The sequence below is a fragment of the Pimephales promelas genome, chromosome 20 (genome assembly GCF_988280905.1).
Source record: "Pimephales promelas chromosome 20, fPimPro1.hap1.1, whole genome shotgun sequence".
NCBI lineage: Eukaryota > Metazoa > Chordata > Actinopteri > Cypriniformes > Leuciscidae > Pimephales > Pimephales promelas.
In genome coordinates, this window is record NC_142788.1 from 30,385,548 (window position 1) to 30,409,735 (window position 24,188).

Sequence of the window (24,188 nt, forward strand, 5' to 3'; positions counted from 1 at the left end):
AGCATCATACCGTATACGGTGTGTTACTGTTTTTGTGTTAGAGCTGTTAAATTAAAGTTTTATACTGTAGCTGACTATATCGTTAATTTCAAAAACAGTAACACACCGTATTTTTACGGTATGATGCTTGCAACCACTGCCAGTAGTTTACCGTTTTTGCAGGATATATATCATGTTTAACAGACTTCTAGTTGCTTTTGGACCGCAGAAACGATTGGTGATTCACAGATTTGAAGCTGATTATCTGTGATTCACCAGAATTTGATTTCTCTGGAATAATTCCTGTCAGTAAGAGGTGGAAGACTTGTCCTGTATTTCCAGCTGTCAAATGTCATGATTGTGTCACAAAGAAGAAGGAGTGGCGACGAGTTTAAATAAGAGCCACACTTTCCCTGAGTACATCAACACACACACACACCGGACGCTCCGTCAGAGACACAGGTAACACTCTTCCATGCATTACCACTGCACTTTATGATGATGAACATTATGCTTAATAGAATTGAAAATATATGTGGAACCAGTAATGCATTAAATTATACGTGTTGCACTTTACACACTCTAAAAAATGTTGGGTTGTTTTAACCCAATTTTGGGTAAAATATGGACAAACCCAGCCATTGGGTTAAAAATGTAATTTAAAAATGTAACCCAATGGCCATATTTGTCCATATTTTACCCCAAATTGGGTCAAAACAACCCAGCATTTTTTAGAGTGCAGTTGTTTGGGTCTTTATCACTTTAAAACAGGATAATTATTCTCATTATTTTATTATTAATTATTATTTAAGAATGAAAGTTATTGTAAAGCATGTATTTGCACGATCAAAGGCATTCTTTCAGACATGATGATGTTGATGCTGTTAAATGGGTTCGTGATGTAGATGTGTGTGTGTAAGTGTAAGTGGTGTGTTTGTTGTGAAAGACTTGTGAAAAAATGACAATGACTCTATGTTTAGCATGGGTGGGGATGCCGTCAGAAGCAAGATCATAATGTACTCTATAATCATTTTATAATCGCACAATTACAATAGTCACTGAGGACGCAGAACTCGTCATTAATCGCTGTGTGATTTAATAGAGAAACTTGATGACAAAACATTGGTCAGTAGGCTCTGCCTTGATATTTCAAGAAGAAATATTTATCTGGTTTAGTAATTGTAAATAAACACACGCTCACACACTGTTAGTTTTAATTAAACTGCAATTTTATTTTCAAGCCTTTGGATCAAAATGACATTAATAATGTTTAATGTATATTGTAAGACGTTCAGACCCATAACAAAGAGCACATCATTTAGACAGCAGAACGGCAGACTTTGTAAAATCTCGATGAACATAAATTTAATTAATGGCGTTGAGCTGTGTGATAAAACTGCACATTTTAGAGTGGGCTTTTATTGTGGACAGCCCTAAGGCACACCTGTGCAATAATCATGTCTAATCAGCATCTTGATACGCCACACCTGCAGGTTTATGGATGACCTCGGCGAAGGAGAAGTGCTCACTAACACACATTTGAGAGAAATAGGCCTTTTGTGTACATAGAAACAGTCCTAGATCTTTGAGTTCAGCTCATGAAAAATGGGGGGAAAAACAAAAGTGTTGCGTTTATAATGTTGTTCAGTGTATAAATTATTTATTTATGATATCAATTACACTGTAAAAAAATATTTTCAAGATTTGTTATCACAACATATTTTCTTTTGTCAAATCAACTTTATAATAATTCATTTAGTTGAGATAACTTATTATTTTAAGTTTCTGATGATTAAATTAATCTACTTCATTGTATTAACTCACTTTTTCCAGTTCAATCAACTTAAAAAAGTAAATAACCTGGGTTGCCTTAAAATTTTAAGTTAAACCAACAATATTTTTTTACAGTGTAGTAATCACAACATTTTTTCTTTTGTCAAATCAACGTAAATCATTTATTTAGTTCAGAGAACATATAATTTTGAGTTTCTGATGATTAAATCAATCTCCTTCATTGTATTAACTCACTTTTTCCAGTTCAATCAACTTAAAATTTTAAGGCAACCAGGTTACTTAATTTTTTTAAGTTAAACCAACAATATTTTTTACAGTGAGTATAGTGTGTGTGTGTGTATACACTGTAAAAAATATTAAAAAATTAAGTAACCTTTGTGCCTTAAAATTTGAATTTAAAATAAAAACTGGAAAAAGCGAGTTCATAAAATGAAGGAGATTGATTTAATCATCAGAAACTCAAAATAATAAGTTATCTGAACTAAATAAATTAGTTAAGTTGATTTGACAAAAGAAAAAATGTTGTGATAACAAATCTTGAAAATATATACAATTTACTTATATTTATTTATTTGATTATTTGTTCATGGTCTTATTTATTTATTCATTAGAATTGTATTTATTTCTTAATTGTTTTAATATTTATTTTGTAAATATATATTTTCTTTATTTATGAAAATATATTTAACATATTTAGTTTTTTTTTTTTTAATTTTTTTATCTCAGCCTACCTGTAGAAATGTCTAGCTCAGATCCCAACACTACTAGAGGTCCCAGCACACGTGGAGATGTGCCGACGACCACACCAACATCCGGATCCGGATCTGGATCTGCATCATCCACACCAACACCAACATCTGCGTCTGCGTCTGTCTCTCCCAGACCTGCCGCTTTAGGTGAGGATGAGGATGAGGAGGAGTATTTCAGACTTGTGATTTGACTGTGTCCTGACCCCTCGAACCCTCTCTGTTCCTCAGACACGCTGCTGATGGTGCGCTCCGTGGACCTCCTGAAGTCCAGAGACGGGCCGAACCGTCGCGAGCATCACACGGACTCTTACGTCAGCGACCACCTGATCGTCCGCAGAGGACAGACCTTCCAGATGTGGATCGAGCTCTCCAGACCCTTCACCCGCGGATCCGACAAACTGCAGCTGCAGCTGAGTGAGTCTCAACCCTTCCCTGTTCACATCGAGTGCTCCTCAGACCCCAGGACGATTCAACCACAAATACACAAATTAATAAAATGTATAGATTTGAGTTTTGTGGTTGAAATTGAAAAAAGTAATGCATCCTTCACTCGCGGGTCATTTTGACCCTCTTAGGAATGTGAGGAAGGCTTCATAGGAAAATATGAACAAAACTTAACTTAAATAATAAAATAAAATAATTAAATAATTTAATTAAAATAATTTTAAATAAAATTAAATAATTTATGTCTGCATGTTTATCTGACCACACACACACTGAAGTGAACTTTATAGGACCCAGCTCATTTGCATATTGATCCATGAAATATCATGTGTTATTATTATTTTTCTTGGGCAAAGACAAAGATATTTTCAGCTGAATTAAAAGGGTTATGCATGAGTTATTTTGAGTTTAAGTTGAAAGAATGTGATAAATTTACTTAAATCACTATTTATTTATCATTTATTGATCAAATCTAGTAATTTAAAGGTAAAAAAAAAATCTCCCAAAAAATTGCATTAAAAAAATATTATCAAAATGAGCTTTCAGGACCAAAAAAAAGGTATATTTTAGGGGTTAAAATAATGTGTTTGTAATGTTAGGGCTGGTAAAGATGTTTTCCTGTTATCACTGTATCTGTATTGTAAAAAGCGCTATATAAATAAATGTGACTTGATTTGACTCGACAAAGTGTGAGGGGAGGATAAACCTGTTTTGGGACAGTCATTATTATTAAATTCCATCTCACTTCACCTTTACATATCTGTGCTTATCCTAATCCGACACACTCACGCCGGGACACGTCTGGATACCCTCGTGACGTGTGTGTTTTCAGTTTTTTGTTCAGTTTCTCTCCATTACCATAATACACCCGTCTCATCCTCAGTGGACACACTTCTGGCTTTGCATAATCGAATCAAAAAGAGTTGTTGAACGACAATTACCTCACACACCTCGAGTCACAAACACCATTAAAACCAGTAACACAGGAACCAGAATCCACATCAGAAGAAAATCACAATCGATATCTGAATTAATAAGATGAAGAATCAGTGAATATTAGATGTCTCAGTGCATTCGTGGTGTGTGTACTCAGCCGTCACTCATGACACACACACACACACATTAATGATTGCCTGAGACATCGGCTAAGTGTGTGACAAAGAGAGAAAGATGGCTAGACGTTCTGCCAGTTAGTAGATAATCTTTCTCTTTATCCCGCTGACAGGTGAGTGCATTCATCACACTCGCTCCTCGATCCAGATGGATGAGTCATGAAGTGCTTGGTTTCGGGCCAGGATCGTTATGATGATGTCATCTAATCCTGCCTCTTTATTAATTGGCGCCGCTGAAGGAACGGTTATGATGATTATTATCCGTGTCGAGAACAGTTGTGCTGCGGATTCAGAGTTTTGTGTGGAATGTTTCGGGATTCTTTGATGAAGTTCTAAAAGAACAGAATTTATTTGAAATAGAATCTCTTGTAACATTATAAGTTTCTTAACTGTCACTTTTGACCCTGCCGCAGTAATGTGTGTGTGTGTTGATGAATGCCTGCCTCACACACCGTTCAGCTGTACTTGCAGAAATATACATTTGATTAGATTGTGGAGAAGAAGATCCGTCATGTGTTCAGTGTTCAGAAGCAAATCTTCTGAATGCAAAATTCTGCAGTCACTCATAATCACTCTTAGAAGAAATGGTTCTATTTAGAACCAGAAATGGTTCCATCCCCCGCTTCATATATGGAACTCCAAAATGGTTCTATATAGAACCATTTTTTTTTTGTAAAAGGTTCTATTGGCCAAGTATGGAACCCTAGGGTTCTATATAGAACCCAGAGGAACCCTTTTTTTAAGAGTGTATAGAACCTTTTAGGGGTTCCAAATACGTAGTGCTGATAGAACCTTTTAGGTTCTATATGGAACCTTTTCTTCTAAGAGTGAATCCAAATGTAATTGTATAAGTTATTATTATACAAACCAGACACTGACCGGCTACAGATGCCAGACATAATGCTTGTCTCTTCTATTTCTGATGCATATCTAATTGTGCTAGTAATGATAAACATTAATGTGTGTGTATACAGTATATATATATATATATATAGGCCTTGTTCCATTATCTACACTCTAAATAATGCTGGGTTGTTTGAACCCAAAATTGGGTCAAATATAGACCCAAATGTTGGGTTAAAAGTTTAATTGAAAATTTTTAACCCAACTTCAACTGTCACTTTCAATTGTACATTTTTTAATTAGATTTTGTGCATATTTGACCCAAATTTGGGTTGAAACAACCCAGCCTCGAAAAATGTGAATATTGTTAATATTGTGCAACAGTTCTTGTATTTCAGTGATTTTTTTTTCCAAATAAAAGGTTAAACACTGATTTATTTAGTGTATATACTGTATACATATGCATGATTATACTTTTCAGAGGGCCGACATTTCTGCATTTAAAATCCTTTTTTTTCCCGTTGATTTCTTGAAATATTTACATTTTCAGAAATTTTGAATTTCATAATTCATATGAGAATTATAACTTTTGCACGATATTCAAATTTTTCGAGGTTCACCTCACGTGTACTTGAGTAGTTTTTCCATTGGATACTTATGTTGTCTTTCACGTTTTATTTTTCAGGATTCAGGACAAAAGCATTTAGCCTGTTATAAATGACATTATGGATGATTGATGGTGTGTGTGTGTGTCCTCCTCAGGCTCCGCCGCCACGACCGGCGTCCGCATCTCCGTCCCGCTGGTGGACGTGCTGGAGGACAGCCGCTGGGAGATGAAGATCGTGGAGCAGAAGGACCAGCGGGTCCGTGTGTCGGTGCACACGCTGGCGAGCGCCTCCATCGGCCGCTACCGGATCACGGTGGAGACCTTCTCTCCGAGGGGGAAGCTGCTGTTCCCCTGCGCCCCCAACGACCTGTTCCTGCTCTTCAACCCCTGGTGTGAAGGTATATACGGGCCCGACACACACACACACACACTCATGTGCAGCACTGAAGTAACACCACTGTCTCTCCTCAGATGATCCCGTGTATCTGGATAACGAGGCGGAGAGGAAAGAGTACGTCCTCAACAGCATGGGCAGAATCTATTACGGGACCGAGAAGCAGATCGGAGCCAGAACATGGAATTATGCCCAGGTGTGAACACACACACACACACACACACACACGATCCCATTGCAGACAGGGACTGTTATTAGTATTATTGCTGATGTTATTTTACAGCTGTATATTATTATTAGTAGTAGTATTATATTTTAATCATTTTTTTTGTTCCACATTTATTGCTATTATTTGCATTATTATTATCATTATATTTAAAATATTGTTTTTATTATTCTCCCATTATTATTATTATACATTATAATAATAATAATTATTAGTAGTAGTTGTAGTAGTGGTTGTATTGCTATTATTAATATTATATTAATATTTTTACGTGATTATTTTTTCCCCACTTTTTTGACATTATTTGTATTGACATTATTATTGTGTTTTTTATTGTTTGCTATTATTGCTTTTATTATCAAGTTATTTTTTTATTTTATTTATTGTTATTGCAATTTTCATTGCTATTATTTGCATATTTACAATGTTATTATTCTTAATTATTAATATAATATAATTATTATTTACACTATTATTAGTAGTAGTAGTATTTCACTATTATTAGCATTATTTACATTATTATTTACATTTGTATTGCTATTATTATTGTATTATTTCAATTATTATTAATACTAATATTATTTACATTATTAGTAGTATTTACATAATTTTTATCATTATCATTACTATAAGTGAGATTATTGCTCTTGTTATTGTTTTTCATGTTTTGTAATGAGAGGTGTGTGTTTGGTCAGTTTGAGCAGGACGTCCTGGAAGCGAGTCTGTTCCTGCTGGAGAGGGGTCGGGTCGCGATGACCGAATGGAGAGACCCGGTGATCGTGTCCCGCATGATTTCTGCTCTGGTGAGGCTCATTCACAAGACATGCATTCATAAACCATCTAAACAATTGAGTAAAGGTGTGAAAATATTACAGTCATATTATTAATATATAGTACAGTTAAAACTGTTGGGGTGGGTACGATTATTTTTATGTTATTGAAAGGAGTATTTTATTCTAACCAAGGCTGCATTTATTTGATCGAAAATAGAGTAAAAAATTCTGAAATATTTTTCCAATATAAAATATCTTTTTTCAATGTGAATATACAGTAAAGTGTAATTTACATCCTGTGATCAAAGCTGAATTTATCATCATTACTCCAGTCTTCAGTGTCACATGATCCTTCACAAATCACTCTAATATGATGATTTGCTGCTCAAGAAACATTTATGATTATTATAATATTTTAAAATTATCATATTTTTGTGGAAATGGTGATACTTTTTATTTTTCCGTATTCTTTGATGAATATAAAATTCAAAAGAACAGCATTTATTTGAAATTGAATCTTTTGTAACATTATAAATTTCTTTCCTGTCACTTTTGATGAATTTAATGCGTCCTTGCTGAATAAAAGTATACATTTTTGTACAAAAAACCCCAGAAACACAGTTTGATATTTGAAATCGCCAAAACAAACACGCCCCTGTCATGATAGCTCCACCCCCAAATTAACAATGCAGCACAGGCTCCTCCCCCTCACACAAGGACACGCCCCTTACTGCTGATTGGCTAGAAGTTTGTTGTGGCTGTTCTGAAAGGGCTCCTCCTCTTCTCTGTGACAGGTGAACGCTAATGACGACCGAGGAGTGCTGATGGGTAATTGGTCGAACAGCTATGAAGGCGGGACGTCTCCCACCACCTGGAGCGGGAGCGGAGACATCCTCAAACAGTATTACAAGAGTGCAGGAAAGCCCGTGAAGTTCGCCCAGTGCTGGGTTTACGCCGGGGTCACGACCTCTGGTACGTGCATGTTTCGGTGGCATAAATCATGTGCATTTGATAATATGCAATGCATTACACTGAATGCAATTGTTAAGTAGCCTACCAAAACCTACGCTATATGCAAATCAGATGAGAATGATTGGCCAGCGGGTGACCGTCAGTCCTCAAGGGGGCGCTATAAATATAACTAACCTGGGAAAGTTTAAGAGAACTTCACCTTGTACTCCATCCATGTGTTTGTAATGCGCTTCTTTCTGTTTCTCTCTCAGTGTTGAGATGTCTCGGTATTCCGACTCGCTGTGTGACCAACTTCAGCTCCGCCCACGACACGGATCTCTCCTTGACCACTGACATTTACATCGATGACAATCTGGAATTAATTAAAGACAAGACCAAAGATTCTGTCTGGTACGATAAACACAACCATCCATCAATCAAAATCACATGTTCCTTTCATGATCGTGTCATTTACAATTACTGTCTATACATAAAAAAAAATAGATTGTTTTTTAGATTTTCTTAAATATAAGTGATCATTACTGACACTATCCATGAATATCAGACATTTCTGCGTCCCATGACTTTTATTTTAAGCATTAGAAGCAAAAATATCTTATTTTTTATTATTTTGAGAAATAATATATATTTTAGATGAACAATCATCTCCTAAAACCTACATCTAATATATAAACTACAGAATGAAAAATAGCTAGTTGTTTTTTTAAGGTTCTTTTTAAGATGAAATTTAGTTTTGATTTCATTGAAATTCAATTAAAAAAGTTTAATTTTATATATATATTGCATTTATATCGTTGTTTATTTAGTGTTTATCAATATAAAATCAGGGGTTTTGAAGTGTATTTAGAGCTGTCCCAATGAAATATTTTTTTTAAATTTTATTTTAAAAGTAATAGATATTTTATATGAACACGTATCTAATATTAACCTTAGATTTAATGTTTAACCCTTTAGAATTAAAAATAGCTAGTTGTGATTTTTGGGAAATGAAACTTTACCTGAGTTTCCATTTAATTTAAATTAAAAATATATATTTTTTAATATATTCATAGTGCATTTATTTCGTTGTTTGTTTCGATTATAAATTTATATATATTAATAAATGTAGTATATAAATTTAGGGTTTTATACTTTTTGAATTAGGGCTGTCCAAAGTTTTTAGAATAATTAAATTAAGATTCAAACTTCATATTAAAAAAAAAACAGAAAATAAAACCGCTCATAAAATAATTCGTAATAAAATATTAATAAATAGGATAAGCTGACATGACCAAACGTGATGCATAAGAATGACTTAAATTTTTTAATTTTAGTTTCAGGGCCTATTTAATTCGACTTCATTTGTGTAAATTGCCGACTGCCAATAAACTCTGTTCCTATGTAGGAACTTCCACGTGTGGAACGAGTCGTGGATGTCCCGCCCGGACCTGCCGGTGGGTTACGGTGGATGGCAGGTGGTGGACGCGACCCCTCAGGAGCCCAGCCAGGGTTCGTACCGCTGCGGCCCCACGCCCGTCTCCGCCGTCCGCAACGGACAAGTCGACCTGAAATTCGACACGCCGTTCGTCTTTGCCGAGGTGAAGCCTTTGCCTTTTTTTATGATTCATTTTGAGCATTGGATTCAATTTGAGTCTTCTGAACTCGTTTCCCTGTGTCTCAGGTGAACAGTGACAGGATCTACTGGCAGAAGAAACCCGATGGAAGTTTCAGTCAGGTCAGCGTGGAGAAGAACACCATCGGCCAGCGCATCAGTACCAAAGCTGTGGGATCGGAGGAGCGCGTGGACATCACACACCTCTACAAACACCCAGAGGGTAACAAAACCAATGCATCTGTGTCCAAAACCTCATGTAAAGCATTTAAGGAATCATAGACGCATATGTTTCCATATTATCAAACGTCTTTAATAGTAGAAAACTCTAAAATAATAACCCGTTTCCATGCATATTTATATTCATACACATGCATAACTATGCAGACTTGACAGAGCAGCCATCAAGTGTTAGACAGTATTTATCAAAAATTAGTATCTCTGTATTTTTTCTGAATTAAGTAGTTGGAATTTTTTTTTTTTTTAAATATTAAAAAAAAAAAAATGTGTGAATTGGTAAGTTTCATTCAGGGGGCGAAATATAGAGCTAAGCATCATTAGCGTAACAGTGAAAACTAATGCCATGCTTCCTAATGAAATCTTCAAGGGTTGCATCATGTACAGAGTGAACAGAAACGGTCCTAGTACTGAGCCTTGTGGCACTCCATACTGAACCATACCAATGCAACTCCACTAATGCTAACATCATTTCCAGTCTATTCACAAGAATGTTGTGGTTGATAGTAGCAAAATACGGCACTAAGATCTAGTGACACTAATAGAGAGAGACTACCACAGTCGGATGATAAGAGCAAATGATTTGTACAGTAACTTTAACGAGAGCTGTCTCAGTGCTGTGGTACGGTCTAAAAATCCTCATATAGGAATATAGTTGTGAGGAGACTGGCTTTTCTAGTATCTTTAATAATTTGAAAGAGTTTCACCGCACTCACGGCAAACAAGGTGCCAGACAGATACCATTTGACAACCCAAAAAATAAATAAATTGTCTGCACACTTGAGCCCTTAAAGCAAAATTTAATGCCAAGCTTTCGGTAATACCACCATCCTCAGGGGGGCATACACAAACACAATGGTACGTTCCATTCGACTGTGTTCAAACATACCAGGACGATCAACAGTGATAACCCACACCTGCAGAGGCCAGGTAGGGCCAGTTGTAGTCCACCGGTGGGAGTTGTAGTTTTTTAGGTGATCAACCCTAACGTGAAAAACACTACAAGAAACAGACATAAATATATACAAAAGGTATACACAAAACACTAGTATCTTTGATAGAAAAAATAGATCTGAGATTGGACTTTAATTACTAATTCTTTTAAATAAGAGGTTTAATAATAGCCAGATTAAAAGATTTCGCTACGTATCCTTATGACAAGGTAGAATTAATAATATCAAGAAGACGATCTATAACTTTGGGAAAGATCTTATTTTGTAGCTTAGGGTCTAACATACTAATTTTGATGATTTAGATTAGATAATTCTTAATTTCCTATAGTAAAGAATGAATGAAATTGATCATCAGGGGGTTTATAACACAACATCTGATGTGATACTCTAGTAGATTGCGTGGTTGTAATTTCCTCTCTAATAGTATCAATCTAGCATTTGAAAACGTCTAAAGATGAAGCTTTATTTCTTGTTAATCAGCCACTGAATCAAATAAATATCTATGGTTGTGTTCGTTCTCTTTTAAGAGAGTGGAAAAGTAAGCAGATCTAGCAGTCTCTCTGTATGCAATAACACTATCCTTCCACGATATACGTCAAACCTCTAGATCTGTTTTCTTCCAGTTGCTCTCCATTATTTCAGGCTGCTTTCTTGAGGGTGTTATACCACGACGTTGAACTATTTCCCTTAATCGTCTAGTATTTGGAACTGAACTCCTCATTCTCTCCCTTTATCTTCCTGTCGCTCAGGTTCGGAGGAGGAACGCATTGCTGTGGAAAGAGCCAGTCGCTTCGGCTCCAAGCCGACTCTGTACCCGTCAGCCACCGAAAACGACGTGAGCATTGAGATAGTCATGGACGGGGAAGGACCTCGTATCGGTGGAGACGCCAAACTCTCCGTCGTCCTGAAGAACAAGAGCTCAAAGCAGCGCACGGCCAGTCTGCAGTTTGAGGTGCTGGTCATGTACTACACTGGAGTGCTGAAAGCCACCGTGAAGAAGGGCAAGATTCCTGTCGACCTCAAACCACTAGAGAGTGAGTGGAGTTTCTAAATTTAAGGGACATTAATGCAACATTTAGCTAATCAAGATCCATAAATCCATTCTTGGCCACAATTTTAGAGGAAAAAGACATTTTAGGGGGGAAAAAAAACTAAAAACTAAATATAAATGGCCCAAAATGCATTGTTTGCCTCATAAATGTTCAGCCCCCCACCCCCCAATACTTTTTCTCTACATCTTCTGCCTTTAAAAATCCCAGTTTGTTCCTTACTTTTGATGAAGGATGAAATCCATCAAAATGAGGATGTATTTTATAAATATTTTAATTCATAACACAGACTGTCTGCTCCAAAACTACAGTGCAAAATGACTCACAGTTGTTTTATCGTTGTCATTAAAGGAGTAGTTCACTTAAAAAAAAAAAAAACTTTTGCTGATAATTTACTCACCCCCACCTCATCCAAGATGTCCGTGTCTTTCTTTCTTCAGTCGAAAAGAAATGAAGGTTTTTGATGAAAACATTCCAGGATTTTCTCCATATAATGGACTTCTATGGGGTCCAAACGGTTCAAGGTCCAAATGAGAGTTTCAGTGCAAACTGTTCAAAGGGCTTTACCCGATTCCAGACGATGAATAAGGGTCTTATCAGGCGAAACGATCGCTCATTTAATAAATAAATAAAAAAGTTTCAGTTTTATGAGCACAAATGCTCGCCTTGCTCTGTTCTGTGATGCACGTTCGTGACTCTCCTGTTCGAACTCGTTCATCAAAATGAACGAATCTTTTTTCGAGTCACGACTCAGAGGGTCCTTGATAAGCCCCTTATTCATCGTCTGAAATCGTTTAAAGCCCTTTGAACAGTTTGCACTGAAACTCTCATTTGGACCTTGATCCGTTTGGACCCCATTGACGTCCATTATATGGAGAAAAATCCTCGAATGTTTTCATCAAAAACCTTAATTTCTTTTCGACTGAAGAACATCTTGGATGAAATGGGGGTGAGTAAATTATCAACAAAAGTTTTTTTTTAAAGTGAACTACTCCTTTAACACCATGTCCCCTTGTCCCCCTTCAGCCAAGACTATTCCCTGGACTCTGCTGTATAAGGAGTACATGAGTCATCTGGTGGATCAGGGCGCTCTGATGCTCACGGTCACCGGACGGGTCAATCAGACCAAACAGATTCTGGCCACACAGTTCAACTTCCGACTGCGAACTCCAGACCTCATCATCACTGTAAGCCAATGAGACTCTAGTCGTGTCGTGTAACAAGCACAACATGTTTGGTTGCAGTTAGATTGTTACTGTCAAGTATCATAATAGTAGTGCATTATATTCTGAGAAACGTCTGAAAACGTTTGAAGATGAAGCTTTATTTCTTGTTAATTAGCCACTGAATCAAATAAATATCTATGAGGGTGTTCGTTCTCTTCTAAGAGAGTTAGGTCTCTGTAAGCGATAACACTATCCTTCCACGATATACGAAAAACCTCTAGATCTGTTTTCTTCAGCTGCTCTGCTTTCTTGAGGGCGTTACGTTCATCTGTTTGTGTTTTGTACTGTTTCAGCCTCTAGGGGACGCTGTGGTGGGTAAAGAGTTGACTGTCAAGATCACGTTCCAGAACCCGCTGTCACAAGTGTTGAGGAACGTTATATTCCAAATAGAGGGATTGGGAATGCAGAGCGTCAGAAAGATCCCGAATGGGTAAGACTTTCAGTGTTTCACAGCAGTTTAGATTCAGCCGTGACGTGTTCACGCACTTTAGATTTGCTTAAAAACATAAATTGTACTTCATTAAATATGACATTGAAAGAGTGAAGCTTCCAGAGAGTTGATATTGTGTTTGTGTGTGTCAGTGATGTGGAGAAGCTTGCGACGGTTACCCTGATGGAGAAGTTTGTTCCCACCGTCTCCGGCTCTCAGAAGCTCCTGGCGTCGATGGACTGCCGTCAGCTCACTCAGGTGCACGGATTCGTGGATATTGTGGTCAAAGCGAAGTGAAAAACACCTTCTAATGCGCTCGCTTCTCTTGAATAATATGTACTAGATTTAAGGGTCATCTACATTGTATAATAATTCAGTATTTTCATTCTCAATTAATTTAATTCAACAATAAAGATCCTCCATGTTTAAATTAAATCCCGTCTGTCTCTTGTCATGTTTATCCATTAAAATTGGCAAGCTGTTTAGTTTTTAGATTTGAAATTGAATGCTTGTCTTTATTCAGATGCTGCAGTTATATTACAATATAAACCAAGAACCTAAAAATGACCTAACATCGTTAACAGCTGGAGAGGTGAGATTTGCTTACAAAATAACATAATAGAAACACTATGGAAAGTTTGGAAATGTAGTGGAGCCCGACCGATAAAGGATTTTGAAGGCCGATACCGATACAAACATTTTTTTTTTTTTTTTTTTAAATCCGATATATCGGCCGATATTTTTTATTTTATTTTTATTTCAGAAATGCGCAACAAAACATTAACAGATTTTCCTAACATTAGTTATTTGTTGTTATTTATGAGTTTTAACTAAAATAATACGATAACGCATTTTAAAAAGAAACTTGTTTCTTTTATTGTCACAACAGAACAGACTGATGATAGCATTAGCTAGCTTTATGGTTAGCTAGTCTATCATGAGCCATAATTTAGCTATGGATTACGTCATTCTGCAAATTGTAAAACATACATTTTCAATATAACAGGCCAAGGAGAGAGGATACGTCTCATTGCTATAACTGTCACGCGCTATTAAAGAAATACTTCAGTCACGTTGTCAAAAGTTAAAAGGACAGTCAGTCGACTACACTGTAACAACGTAACGCAACTATTACTAGCTAATTCCGTTTCGCTCTCGGCTTATTTAACAGCAGCAAAACTGGACATGATAGTCACAAATTTTGTCATGCTTATTTGAGTTTAGAGAACTGATGGGGATGTTCTTTTAATTGTTATTCAAGCAATGTATGTCTCGTGAACAATTCAACTAGTGTTGCCAACAGGAACGGTGTAGAGTGCCCTCTGGTGGACAAACTATACAACTCCAACACTCATGACATGGTTCAAGCGTGTTTCGTCCGTTTTTATTTTATTTTTGAAATATTAATTTATAGCACTTATAACTGCCGATACCGATAGTTTGGAAAATGCCTAATATCGGCCAATAATATCGGCTGGCCGATATATCGGTCTGGCTCTAAAATGTAGTTTATTATGTATAATTTTTACAATATAAAATGTAAAATTTCATAGTTGATTTGAAAAATAAACTATTAATGAAAGTTAACACCAAACAAATATGTCGATTAGGAAATATAGACAAATTGGCCACTCAAATGTAGCCGTGATGAAATATATCACAGATATTTCATTATAGTTGATGTTTTTTCAGTGTCTGCTTGATTGTGGTCAGTGCAAGTACTTACGTTACGTGTTCTGATCCATTAACAGCACATCCACTGGTAATCTTACCAGATTTCATGATTTTTTGTTTATTTTAACTGACCAAGGTGATGATCAATGTGTAACAGGTACATAAAGTGTACTGTTAAATGTATTTATAGTTTATTAGAATTCCCACAAAATTGTTTGTTGACATATACCTGATATTACTGCCTAAGTGAAGTCGAGTGTCTTTCCCTTTAATTGATGTGATGTCATGAGTCAATATAATTTCCTGTTCTGTCTCCTCCTCTTCCTCTTTGCACTGGTGATGCAGTGAGAGGTGAGGTTATTTTAGGCTCCTGATAATCATCTTTAATCGTAATCTTAATTGTTGCTTTTATGTCTAAATTTTCAATCTAATTCCTGTGTATAATGTTATTTTACTTATCTGTGTGGCTATTTCCGTAATTTTGTCCCGATTAAGTGATGTTTTAACATCTGGGCCTAAATGTGAAATGAAAGCATGTGTGACAAGTGTACATCACATTTGTTTTATAGAGCTAGAGAGGGCGATTCTCACTAAGAGGCTGATTACATTTTATTTGTGCATCAGAATAAAAGATCGCTGAAACTGCTGAGTCCTGTCCTGTTCTTCCCACGTGAATGAAAAACACAACGCAGAAAAGAGACCAGTTACAAATGGACTTGAGTTTTCACCTGTATATTAAAATACTGAAACAAGCTCTTACATTTCCATCACTTATCTGAGTGAATATCAGCTGTGATCACTAGTTTCAGTGTGTGTGAATAAAAAGGTGTTCGTTTGAAGAAGCTTCACGTTCATCTATTTTATTAGTTTCACCTTCACTGAATTATTTGACTCACCTGCAGTGATGTCATTCAGTAGCCCCGCCCATGATCATGAATATGTAACAGTTCCTATTTCATCCCTGCTGAGTGATTGTAGAATGTATGTTGTTTTGTTTATTTCCTTATTATAGAAATAGCAAATAATATGTTATCACAGTTGTAATGTACAAAAAATTGCTGTAGCGCTTAAAGGAGTAGTTCACTTTAAAAGAAAACTTTTGCTGATAATTTACTCACCCCCATGTCATCCATGATGTCCATGTGTTTCTTTCTTCAGTCGATAAGAAATTTAGGTTTTTGATGAAAACATTCCAGGATTTTTCTCCATATAATGGACTTCAATGGGAACCAAACGTTTTGTTACAGAGGTTTCAAATCCATTAAAAATGAATACGACCTCACATTACTTTTCACAAGTAAGATTTAAGATTTAACATTACCGTACTATTGGTTGTATTTTGTGAATAAAATATTTTCCTTGTGTCCTATATCATAGCTACATGTATGACCTTTGTTCTATGTATAGCTAAGCTAAACAGGCCAATAAGAGACTATTAACTACCATATTTAATTATACTGTCTAATTAAAGTGTCAACAAATATATAAAACGTACCAGAGATTAGGTAAACCCCACAGACACTTCATTGGTTATCTGTGAATCCCCAGCGGTGAACCATTGAAATGTCGAAGTGATTTGAATCCGTGATGGCGTAATGAAGTCTCGTTTACTGAAATCTCGTGACTCTGCCAGTTCGACCACTGATTCAGAACAAGATTCGTAAAGGTTTTGAAGCTTCATGAAGCAGTGTTTTGAAATTCCCATCACTAGATCATACTTCATCATACGGTAAACACACATCCCATCATTCCTTACTCCCTCTCTGATCACAACACACCCGTTGGTGTTCACTCGTCCTTCCTCTCAATATTACGTTTTCTCTCTCTTGCAGGTTTAATTGGCAGCGGTTAATGACAGTGATGTTGGACTGAAAACGGATCTGATAACCATCAAACCCCGTCAGATTTGGTGAGTTCTCTCACACACACACATCATTCATAAAAACAGCTTTAATTAACATTTTAATGACGACGTTTCAGATTCAGTTCGTTCAGGTATGAGTTTAAGATCTCAGATTCTAGTTTTTATTGAGTGCTATTTCTAAATAAAATAAGTACAGCTTTTTTCAAAAACACATTCATTGGTCATTACTGGCATCCCATGTAGGCCTATATAATTTCCAAATAAAAATAATTCAAGTTCAGTTAACTAGCCTACATTCATACCTTATTGTAAATTTGTTAAAGTTGTATTCTGGGTAAATGTAAATATAATTTATACTTTATGGTTATGATTTGACTTATCCATCAGATTGTAAAACAAAAGAAACAATGCATATAAATGGGAACATTGGGAAACAGATCTGTGCCATCTCGTGTCTCCAAACTATTTTTTGAATTACAGTAATAGTCCTAAAGTATGATTCATTTTCTTTATGCACGATGCATTTCTCTTTGTTTTTCCTTTTATTGATGGTGAGATGTGACGTGACATGTTAGTCCTGTTGTGTGTTTCTGATGACAGTAGGTTTTACTACGGTATTTCTTCTCATTTATAAGCATTTAAAACAAGTATGTTAATAAATCTGTTCTATATGTAAATATAAATCGTAATGTGTTAACACAAACACATTTCACAAGTAATTCAACGTTAACAGCTGGAGAGAAGACAGAGAAAACGGCTTCAGAAATATTTCTGGAAACACTGGAAAGTTTGTAAATTTTGCATTTTGTAGAACTTCACCATGTAATTTAAAAAGCATATTATGTCAAATTTAAGTAGATTTGACAAGTGAAGTATTAATGACATGTAAGACAAAAGAAATATATAGATGTGTTACAAATTAGCCATTTACACGTGTATATATTACACACAAATATTTCATTATAGTTGATTTTTAAGGGACTGAATACATTTATTTTTTCCGCTTGTATCACATATTCATTTTCTTAATAGTTGTAAGTTAAAACTTATTAATTGTGCTTAGTGCAAATTCTTTTGTGGTTTTTATTTAGATATTCTAAAAACAGCACATCCATATTTAATCTTTTGAGATTTTATGTTATTTTGTTTGTTTCATCTGACAGGAGTGATGATCAGTGGGTTTGAGTTTTCACCTTCATCATTAATGCCTGGGCTGAAATATGGATAGAGTTTGTCAGTGAAAGTCTGACCAGTGAAAGAGTAGAGATGAGATCTGGACTCCACGTCATAAAAAGAGACCAGACCCTCCTCATAATCCACAAACACACCAATCTTCTCAGGTCTCACTCTCAGAGATAAAGAGAAAGGTGAACTTTCACAAGCCTCACATTGATCCTCATTCCTCAGAATCACAGTCCAGAATCCATCCTCAGGACTCAGTGTGATCTTCCCCTTCCTGTTAATGGATTTTCTGGCCACTCCTAAATCCCACTCAGTCTTTCCCTTCACCTGCACCTCATAGTAAAATCTCCCTGAACTGAATCCCTGCTTTGCCAGAACACAAAAAGCCTCATCAAATCTCTTTGGGTTTTCTGGGCGGTTCTGCTTAACGTCTCCATCACTGACTTGTTTTCCATCAACAGACAGGATGAGATATCGATTCGCTGTATCAGGATCCAGAGTCACATCCACTGAGAGAGATCAGACATTATCAATCAACTTCAGAACAAACATTTTCAGATACAGTATATAGTATAATACAGATTATAAACAATGTGTAAGTGTATTAAAGAAAATGGTGTCAGTCACACTGTACCTGCAAAGTTCTGCACAAACTCCAACCCTGTGGACACAGATGACAATATAATGATGAATTATTTATAGCAGTGATTTCAGGTTAACAGTTTCTCTACTGGCAGCATCAGTGGCATGAGGACATTTCACTCATAAAACCAAGAGATACACTTTCCTCATTCTTAAGGAAACTTAAGCAGTTTTGAGGCTTGAATCGAGGAACCGATTAAGATGATTAAATTAAGGAAAGAAGGATACCTATATATATTTAGAGAATAAGTTCAATTATGCAGTTTTATTTAGAGACCGCATGCTTTGCATATGGCTGGAAATGGTGAATGGAAACATCTGTTAATGTTTAATGTCCAGTGTCTGACATGTGAAAGAGTTTCTGTCACTTGCATATCTCTAAAGTAAGTTAAAGTAATATTGCAATAACTGGTTATGGCATCAGTTAAAGTTTGGATGTAACTTTACATAGACGTTTAGTAAGTGATTTTATCCTACCAGTCTTATACTGACATGACAAGTTTAATTTATGATTATATTTTTAAACAGTGTCATCTTTTGCAGACTGAGATAAAATAAATGTGATGATCACCAACTTTTTATTCAACCCATAATATTCCTTGAAAAATGTAAGTTAAAAACAAAACAATCTATACACTGTATTTGATATTCACACACCAGTTTGACTGAGTTTTTCATCTAGAGTTTTCTTCAGTTCAGTCAGAGCTGTTTTCAGAGAGTTCACATTCACATCAGAGTCAATCCTGATCTCAGTCCAGTTCTTGGTGTGTGGACGAGTGTCCAGGGATGAGCTCATCTACAGTGAGAGAGAGAGAGAGAGAGAGAGAGAGAGGACTGGTAAATGGTGTCGTCTGTACGAAGAAAAGCATATCGGTGTCGGGTAAACGTACTCTCAAGCAGAAGAAACACATGCAGGCGTCCGTCTAAACACACACATGTCTAAACAAAATACTTTGCTTACTGTGGAGGGAGAGCCCTTTACCAGAGTCAAGATAAAATTGAGTCAGATAAAAGTGTAATTGAAATTAAAATAAAATCTGAAAAGACAGAACACACAGGACACCTTCAGACACACCACTGGACACCGGCGTTGGGTCAGTTTGGTGGACCTTAAAGAACAGAGTGTGTGTCCTGTAATATTGTGCATATTGACTGAGATGTTGCCAGACCTGTATGAGATGGAGATGATCGTCAGTGTGTGAGAGCTGCTCCAGCTCAGTGTTTCTCCTCTTCAGATCAGTGATTTCCTGATTTATCTCTTTAATGAGATCTTCAGCCTGTTTCTCTGCTGCTTTCTGCTGTTCCTCCATCATCTTCAGCAGATCAGACTGACATCTCTCAATGGAGCAGATCAGGTCAGTGAAGATCTTATCTTTGGAGGATTTCTCTTCCTCTGTGTTTCTCTGATGAATGAGAACAGTAATGTTTGTTAATCTATTCCATATTCACATATTATTTAAAGGGATTGTTCACCCCAAAATGAAATCATCTCTGTATATTTGAGTTCCTTCCTTGGTTCTGTTCATTTGTCGGTTAGTATTTGTGCACAGCACACTGTCTCGCATATTGGCTTTTTATTTAGAGTATCATACTAAATCTTATGTTATTGCATCATCGTCTTCATCTTCTGTGGAACTAATGTTCTGACTGAACAGTTTTAGCCCGTTTTTCGCTCGTCAACAAGTTTTGTGAGATCGCCGGCACATGCCCGAAATCATTGGCAAATCTGTGCTCGATCACGTGAGTGTCAATCACACAGTGTGAATTATCGAAGACGCGATCTGAGAGAATCGTGAAATGGGAGAGCGGGATCGGAAACGCCCATGACAGAAACGCCCATATGAACTGGGGTTGATCGAAGCACAAACCTTTCTCAGCTCTACTGAGTGCTGGATCTCTTGAATCTTCTTCATTCTGTCCTGGATCATCTGATGAACGTCTATCTGTGACTGAACCAGCTGATTCTACATACAGAGAAAAACATAGACAGATTTATCACTGACTATCTTCTGACTGTCTTATTAAAAGAAAAACATTTAAAGTTATAGTTTTGAATCTTTTAATTCATGAGCTAATTCTGATCAAATTTGCCTTTTTATGCTTTTTTTAGATGTATTGAAAGACTATTGAATTAAGCTGTTTTTGTGTGTGTGTGTTTTTTTTTAAAGGAACAGGTTCCTCAGAACACAAGAAAGAAAACATCTAGCTAAGCTAACTAATGTAACCCCCATTCCCTGAAGGAGGGAACAGAGACGTTACAATGGACTGAAATGATGTATAGGGATCTCGCCTGAGAGCCTTTCAGTGGTAGCAGAACAGGTCAATGTATAATGTGAGTGAGATTTGCATCACAAGCCAGTCCCCGCTTCCAGGTATATAAGGCAGCGTGCAAACTCATACATTAAGTTTGAGTTTCGCTTCGCTGACCGAAAATTTCTGCAGGTCCCCCACCCTCTTAATGGATGTGAACAAAGTCAGGAGAACCGTCTTCAGAGACAGGATGTTGATCACTAGTGACTGGAAGGGCTCAAAAGATGCTCTCTGTAGGTCCGTTAAGACCTGAGAGACGTCTCAAGAGAAGAAGAGGTTTGGCTCCAACCTCCTGGTGCCTCTCAGTAACCTGATGACCAAGTCCTGTTTACCCAGAGACTTTACCGTCTACTGCATTGTGATGTGCGGCGATAGTGGCAACATACACTTTCAGAGTTGAGGGAAACAGCCTTCACTCCAACCCTTTTTGCAGGACCTCTACTGGGGTCTTCCCTGCGAGAAGAACACTAATCAACAAAGGCGCTCCAATTAAAACCATAAGCACACTTCATAGAGGAGGCTCTAGTTGAAGTGATAGTGTCAACTACTGCTGGAGGTAGGCGACTTAAGTCCTCTGTGTCGTGTCCAGAGTCTACATGTGAAGGTTTCAGAGGTCTGGACGCGGGTCCCCCATCCCTAAGAAAGCAGGTCCTTCCTCAGGAGGATCCGCCAAGGAGAAGCTGTTTCGAGGAGCATGAGATCTGGGAAACAGGTCCAGGTGGACCAGTAAGGTGCAACCTAATCTTCATCCTCCCTGACTTTGCACAGTGTCAGAGCGAGCAGGCTCACTGGGGGAAAAGGATACTTGTGTAGGCCCAGGCGCCAGCTGTGTGCCAGTGTGTCCATGCCGAGGGTCCCTCCAGTCAGGGCATAAATTACTGTAACTGGCGGTGGGTTGTCTCTGGAGATGCAAACAAGTCGATCTGAGCGACCCTGAAGTGTTCCCATTTCAGCTGGACTGTACGGGAATGGAGTCTCCACTCTTCCCTTGACATGTGTTGTATTGAGGCAATTGCTGTATGAATGAGCACAGGGATGTGAATGGCACAAAGCAACCTGAGTCGCTTCTGACTCCATAGGAGGACATGACGCGGCAAGTTGCGACATGCGATGGAAGCGTAGACCACTTTGAAGGCTCATGTACGCAATGGTCAATGTGTTGTCCGTTCGGACCAGCAAATGTTTGCCCTGCAGCAACGGCAGAAACCAGCCAACAGTACGGGAACTCGAGGCAAAGGATATGCCACTTGTGCAGCTCTTCTACTGCTTTGACCTCATATACCTGCAGTAGAGCTATAGTGAGCAGGGCAGAGGTGGCCTGTCCAGTGGCGCTGTGAACCTTGGCCACGAGTGCAGCCGAGAATTTACAGGCCTAGGATGACCCCGCCAGGGAGCAGCATTTTGTGAGCATAACTGAACCACACCTGCACGCTCCACCTGGGGATTCTCCATGTACCCTCTGGTCACCCAGCCATCGGTAAAAAAAAAGCGAGGAGGCAGCAGAATGGTTTCTGGCAGAAAAAGGTGCCTTCCGTGACCTCCTCGTGCTCTTCCTGGAAGTAAGGGACCGGAGTGGGAAGCTGTGGTTCACCATGCACCGCTCGCCAATGTGCACTGGCTTGTTCTGTTACTAATCAAAGGTGATTGGGCTCTCAGGCGAGATCCCTATACGTGTAATGTCGAACGTGACTGACTGATAGGGAACTGAATTTCATGTGGTGTTTAAAGTGCTTTATTTATAACTCTTACCTTCTTCTCTCGACTCTCCTCCTCTATAGGAACAGTGTTGTGTCCCCTGTGTTCTCTTTCAGTGCAGAACAGACAAACACACGTCTGATCATCTCTGCAGAACAGCTCCAGAGGTCTCTCGTGTTTCTGGCATATATAATCCTCCAGATTTTCCACAGCGTTGATGAGTTTGTGTTTCTTTAGACGTGGGACTCTGAGATGAGGCTCCAGATGAGTCTCACAGTAAGAGCTTGGACACGTCAGGCAGGTCTTCACTGCTTTCTGCTTTCTTTCATCACAGATGTCACAGAACACCTCAGATCCTCCTAAATTGAGCTTCTCCTGAAAGTGTTGCACAACCTCTCTGAGTGTTGTATTAATCTTGAGATCAGGTCTTTTGCTGAATTTTTCTTTGCAGAGTGGACAGAAGCAGGTCTGTGTGTTTGTCCAGCACTTGATCAAGCAGGTTTTGCAGAAGTTGTGTCCACATGGAGTGGTGACTGGATCAGTAAACACGTCCAGACAGATGGAGCACTGGAGCTCCTCATTTAGTGCTGGACCGCTGGAGGATGCCATGGCTGAAAAGATAAGTCAATTTATCTTCTACATTGCTGAAGAGAGACATTTTGATCATTATATGTGCTGAGTAAATTAGGCTATGGATGTTACATGTTAAATTTTATTACAACAATAAATAATGTATCACTGTTTATATCAAAGTCAAAAAATGTTTAACTCGCCCCAACACTAACCCTAACCACACTGAGTCTATAACCTAAACATCTGGTCTGAGACTGCTGGTATGTCCTTTCAGATGGGCTCTTTGGCACTGCAGGTACTATTGAGTGTTAGAAAGACCCTGAAGAAACTAAATACAGAAACCTAACAGAAACTAGGAGCCACAGTACAGCAAATTAAACAGGTTTTTACAACCACATTTTAATACCATCATAAGATCTTTTATAAAAGACAAAACAGAAAATTAGTGGAACTGTAATTTTTCAAACAAATAACTTACTAGATAAAGTAAACATATCTAGAAAATCATCTAGAGTTATGATTTTCACTGTACTTATAGTTTATTCTGTCTGCAGTACTTCCTGATTCTGATATGTGACATGAACACAAACTTTAATTTTTGAACATGAACAATTATGCTTTTAAACTATAACTTACATTTCCATCGCTTACCTGTGAATGAATATCAGATTTGATCGTTAATGTCAAGGTTTCTGCAATGTTGTTTTGAAAGCTTCCAGGTAATCGGTTCAGTTTCACTTTCACTGAAGTCTTTACACACACCTCAGATGTCATAAACTGTAGCTCCGCCCATAATCATAAATATGAAACAGTTCATAATCCATCCATGCTGAGTGAGTAAAGTTTAAAAACTTGTAAAATATAACTTA

The 24,188-nt window shown here is 37.4% G+C and overlaps 2 protein-coding genes across 3 annotated transcripts; one reads left to right on the forward strand and one right to left on the reverse strand.

Annotated features, from left to right (window-relative positions):
* On the forward strand, nucleotides 1-15,699 carry tgm1l4 (transglutaminase 1 like 4). Of its 2 annotated transcripts, XM_039660819.2 has the most exons (14): nucleotides 1-441; nucleotides 2,500-2,669; nucleotides 2,751-2,936; nucleotides 5,684-5,926; nucleotides 6,000-6,118; nucleotides 6,844-6,951; nucleotides 7,716-7,893; nucleotides 8,145-8,283; nucleotides 9,278-9,470; nucleotides 9,554-9,707; nucleotides 11,424-11,708; nucleotides 12,750-12,910; nucleotides 13,243-13,379; nucleotides 13,532-15,699. In XM_039660819.2, the coding sequence occupies exons 2-14, from the start codon at nucleotides 2,513-2,515 to the stop codon at nucleotides 13,674-13,676; spliced, it is 2,205 nt and encodes a 734-aa protein (XP_039516753.2). In that variant the 5' UTR covers nucleotides 1-441; nucleotides 2,500-2,512; the 3' UTR covers nucleotides 13,677-15,699. The 2 variants fall into 2 exon arrangements, with proteins under 2 accessions (XP_039516753.2, XP_088980888.1); XM_089124762.1 differs by lacking the exon at nucleotides 1-441 and having other exon boundaries at nucleotides 2,309-2,669.
* Nucleotides 15,700-17,043: 1,344 nt separating this feature from the next.
* LOC120471111 (E3 ubiquitin-protein ligase TRIM39) lies at nucleotides 17,044-24,121 on the reverse strand. The gene is made up of 7 exons (XM_039660847.2): nucleotides 23,971-24,121; nucleotides 22,801-23,357; nucleotides 20,610-20,705; nucleotides 19,911-20,144; nucleotides 19,399-19,537; nucleotides 18,734-18,760; nucleotides 17,044-18,608 (listed from the first exon to the last, which is right to left on the reverse strand). The coding sequence occupies exons 2-7, from the start codon at nucleotides 23,353-23,355 to the stop codon at nucleotides 18,070-18,072; spliced, it is 1,590 nt and encodes a 529-aa protein (XP_039516781.2). The 5' UTR covers nucleotides 23,356-23,357; nucleotides 23,971-24,121; the 3' UTR covers nucleotides 17,044-18,069.
* Between the last annotated feature and the right edge of the window lie 67 nt (nucleotides 24,122-24,188).

What these genes read in the sequence shown, in the direction of transcription:
- tgm1l4 (XM_039660819.2), top strand. Translation starts at nt 2,513, where the DNA reads ATGTCTAGCTCAGATCCCAACACTACTAGAGGTCCCAGCACACGTGGA. An exon ending in CTTCAACCCCTGGTGTGAAG is followed by an intron (nt 5,927 to 5,999) that starts GTATATACGGGC and finishes GTCTCTCCTCAG; the next exon opens with ATGATCCCGTGTATCTGGAT. An exon ending in GAACATGGAATTATGCCCAG is followed by an intron (nt 6,119 to 6,843) that starts GTGTGAACACAC and finishes GTGTTTGGTCAG; the next exon opens with TTTGAGCAGGACGTCCTGGA.
- LOC120471111 (XM_039660847.2), bottom strand. Translation starts at nt 23,355, where the DNA reads ATGGCATCCTCCAGCGGTCCAGCACTAAATGAGGAGCTCCAGTGCTCC. An exon ending in TGAAAAACTCAGTCAAACTG is followed by an intron (nt 18,761 to 19,398) that starts GTGTGTGAATAT and finishes CTGTGTCCACAG; the next exon opens with GGTTGGAGTTTGTGCAGAAC. An exon ending in GTTTGTGCAGAACTTTGCAG is followed by an intron (nt 18,609 to 18,733) that starts GTACAGTGTGAC and finishes GATCTCTCTCAG; the next exon opens with TGGATGTGACTCTGGATCCT.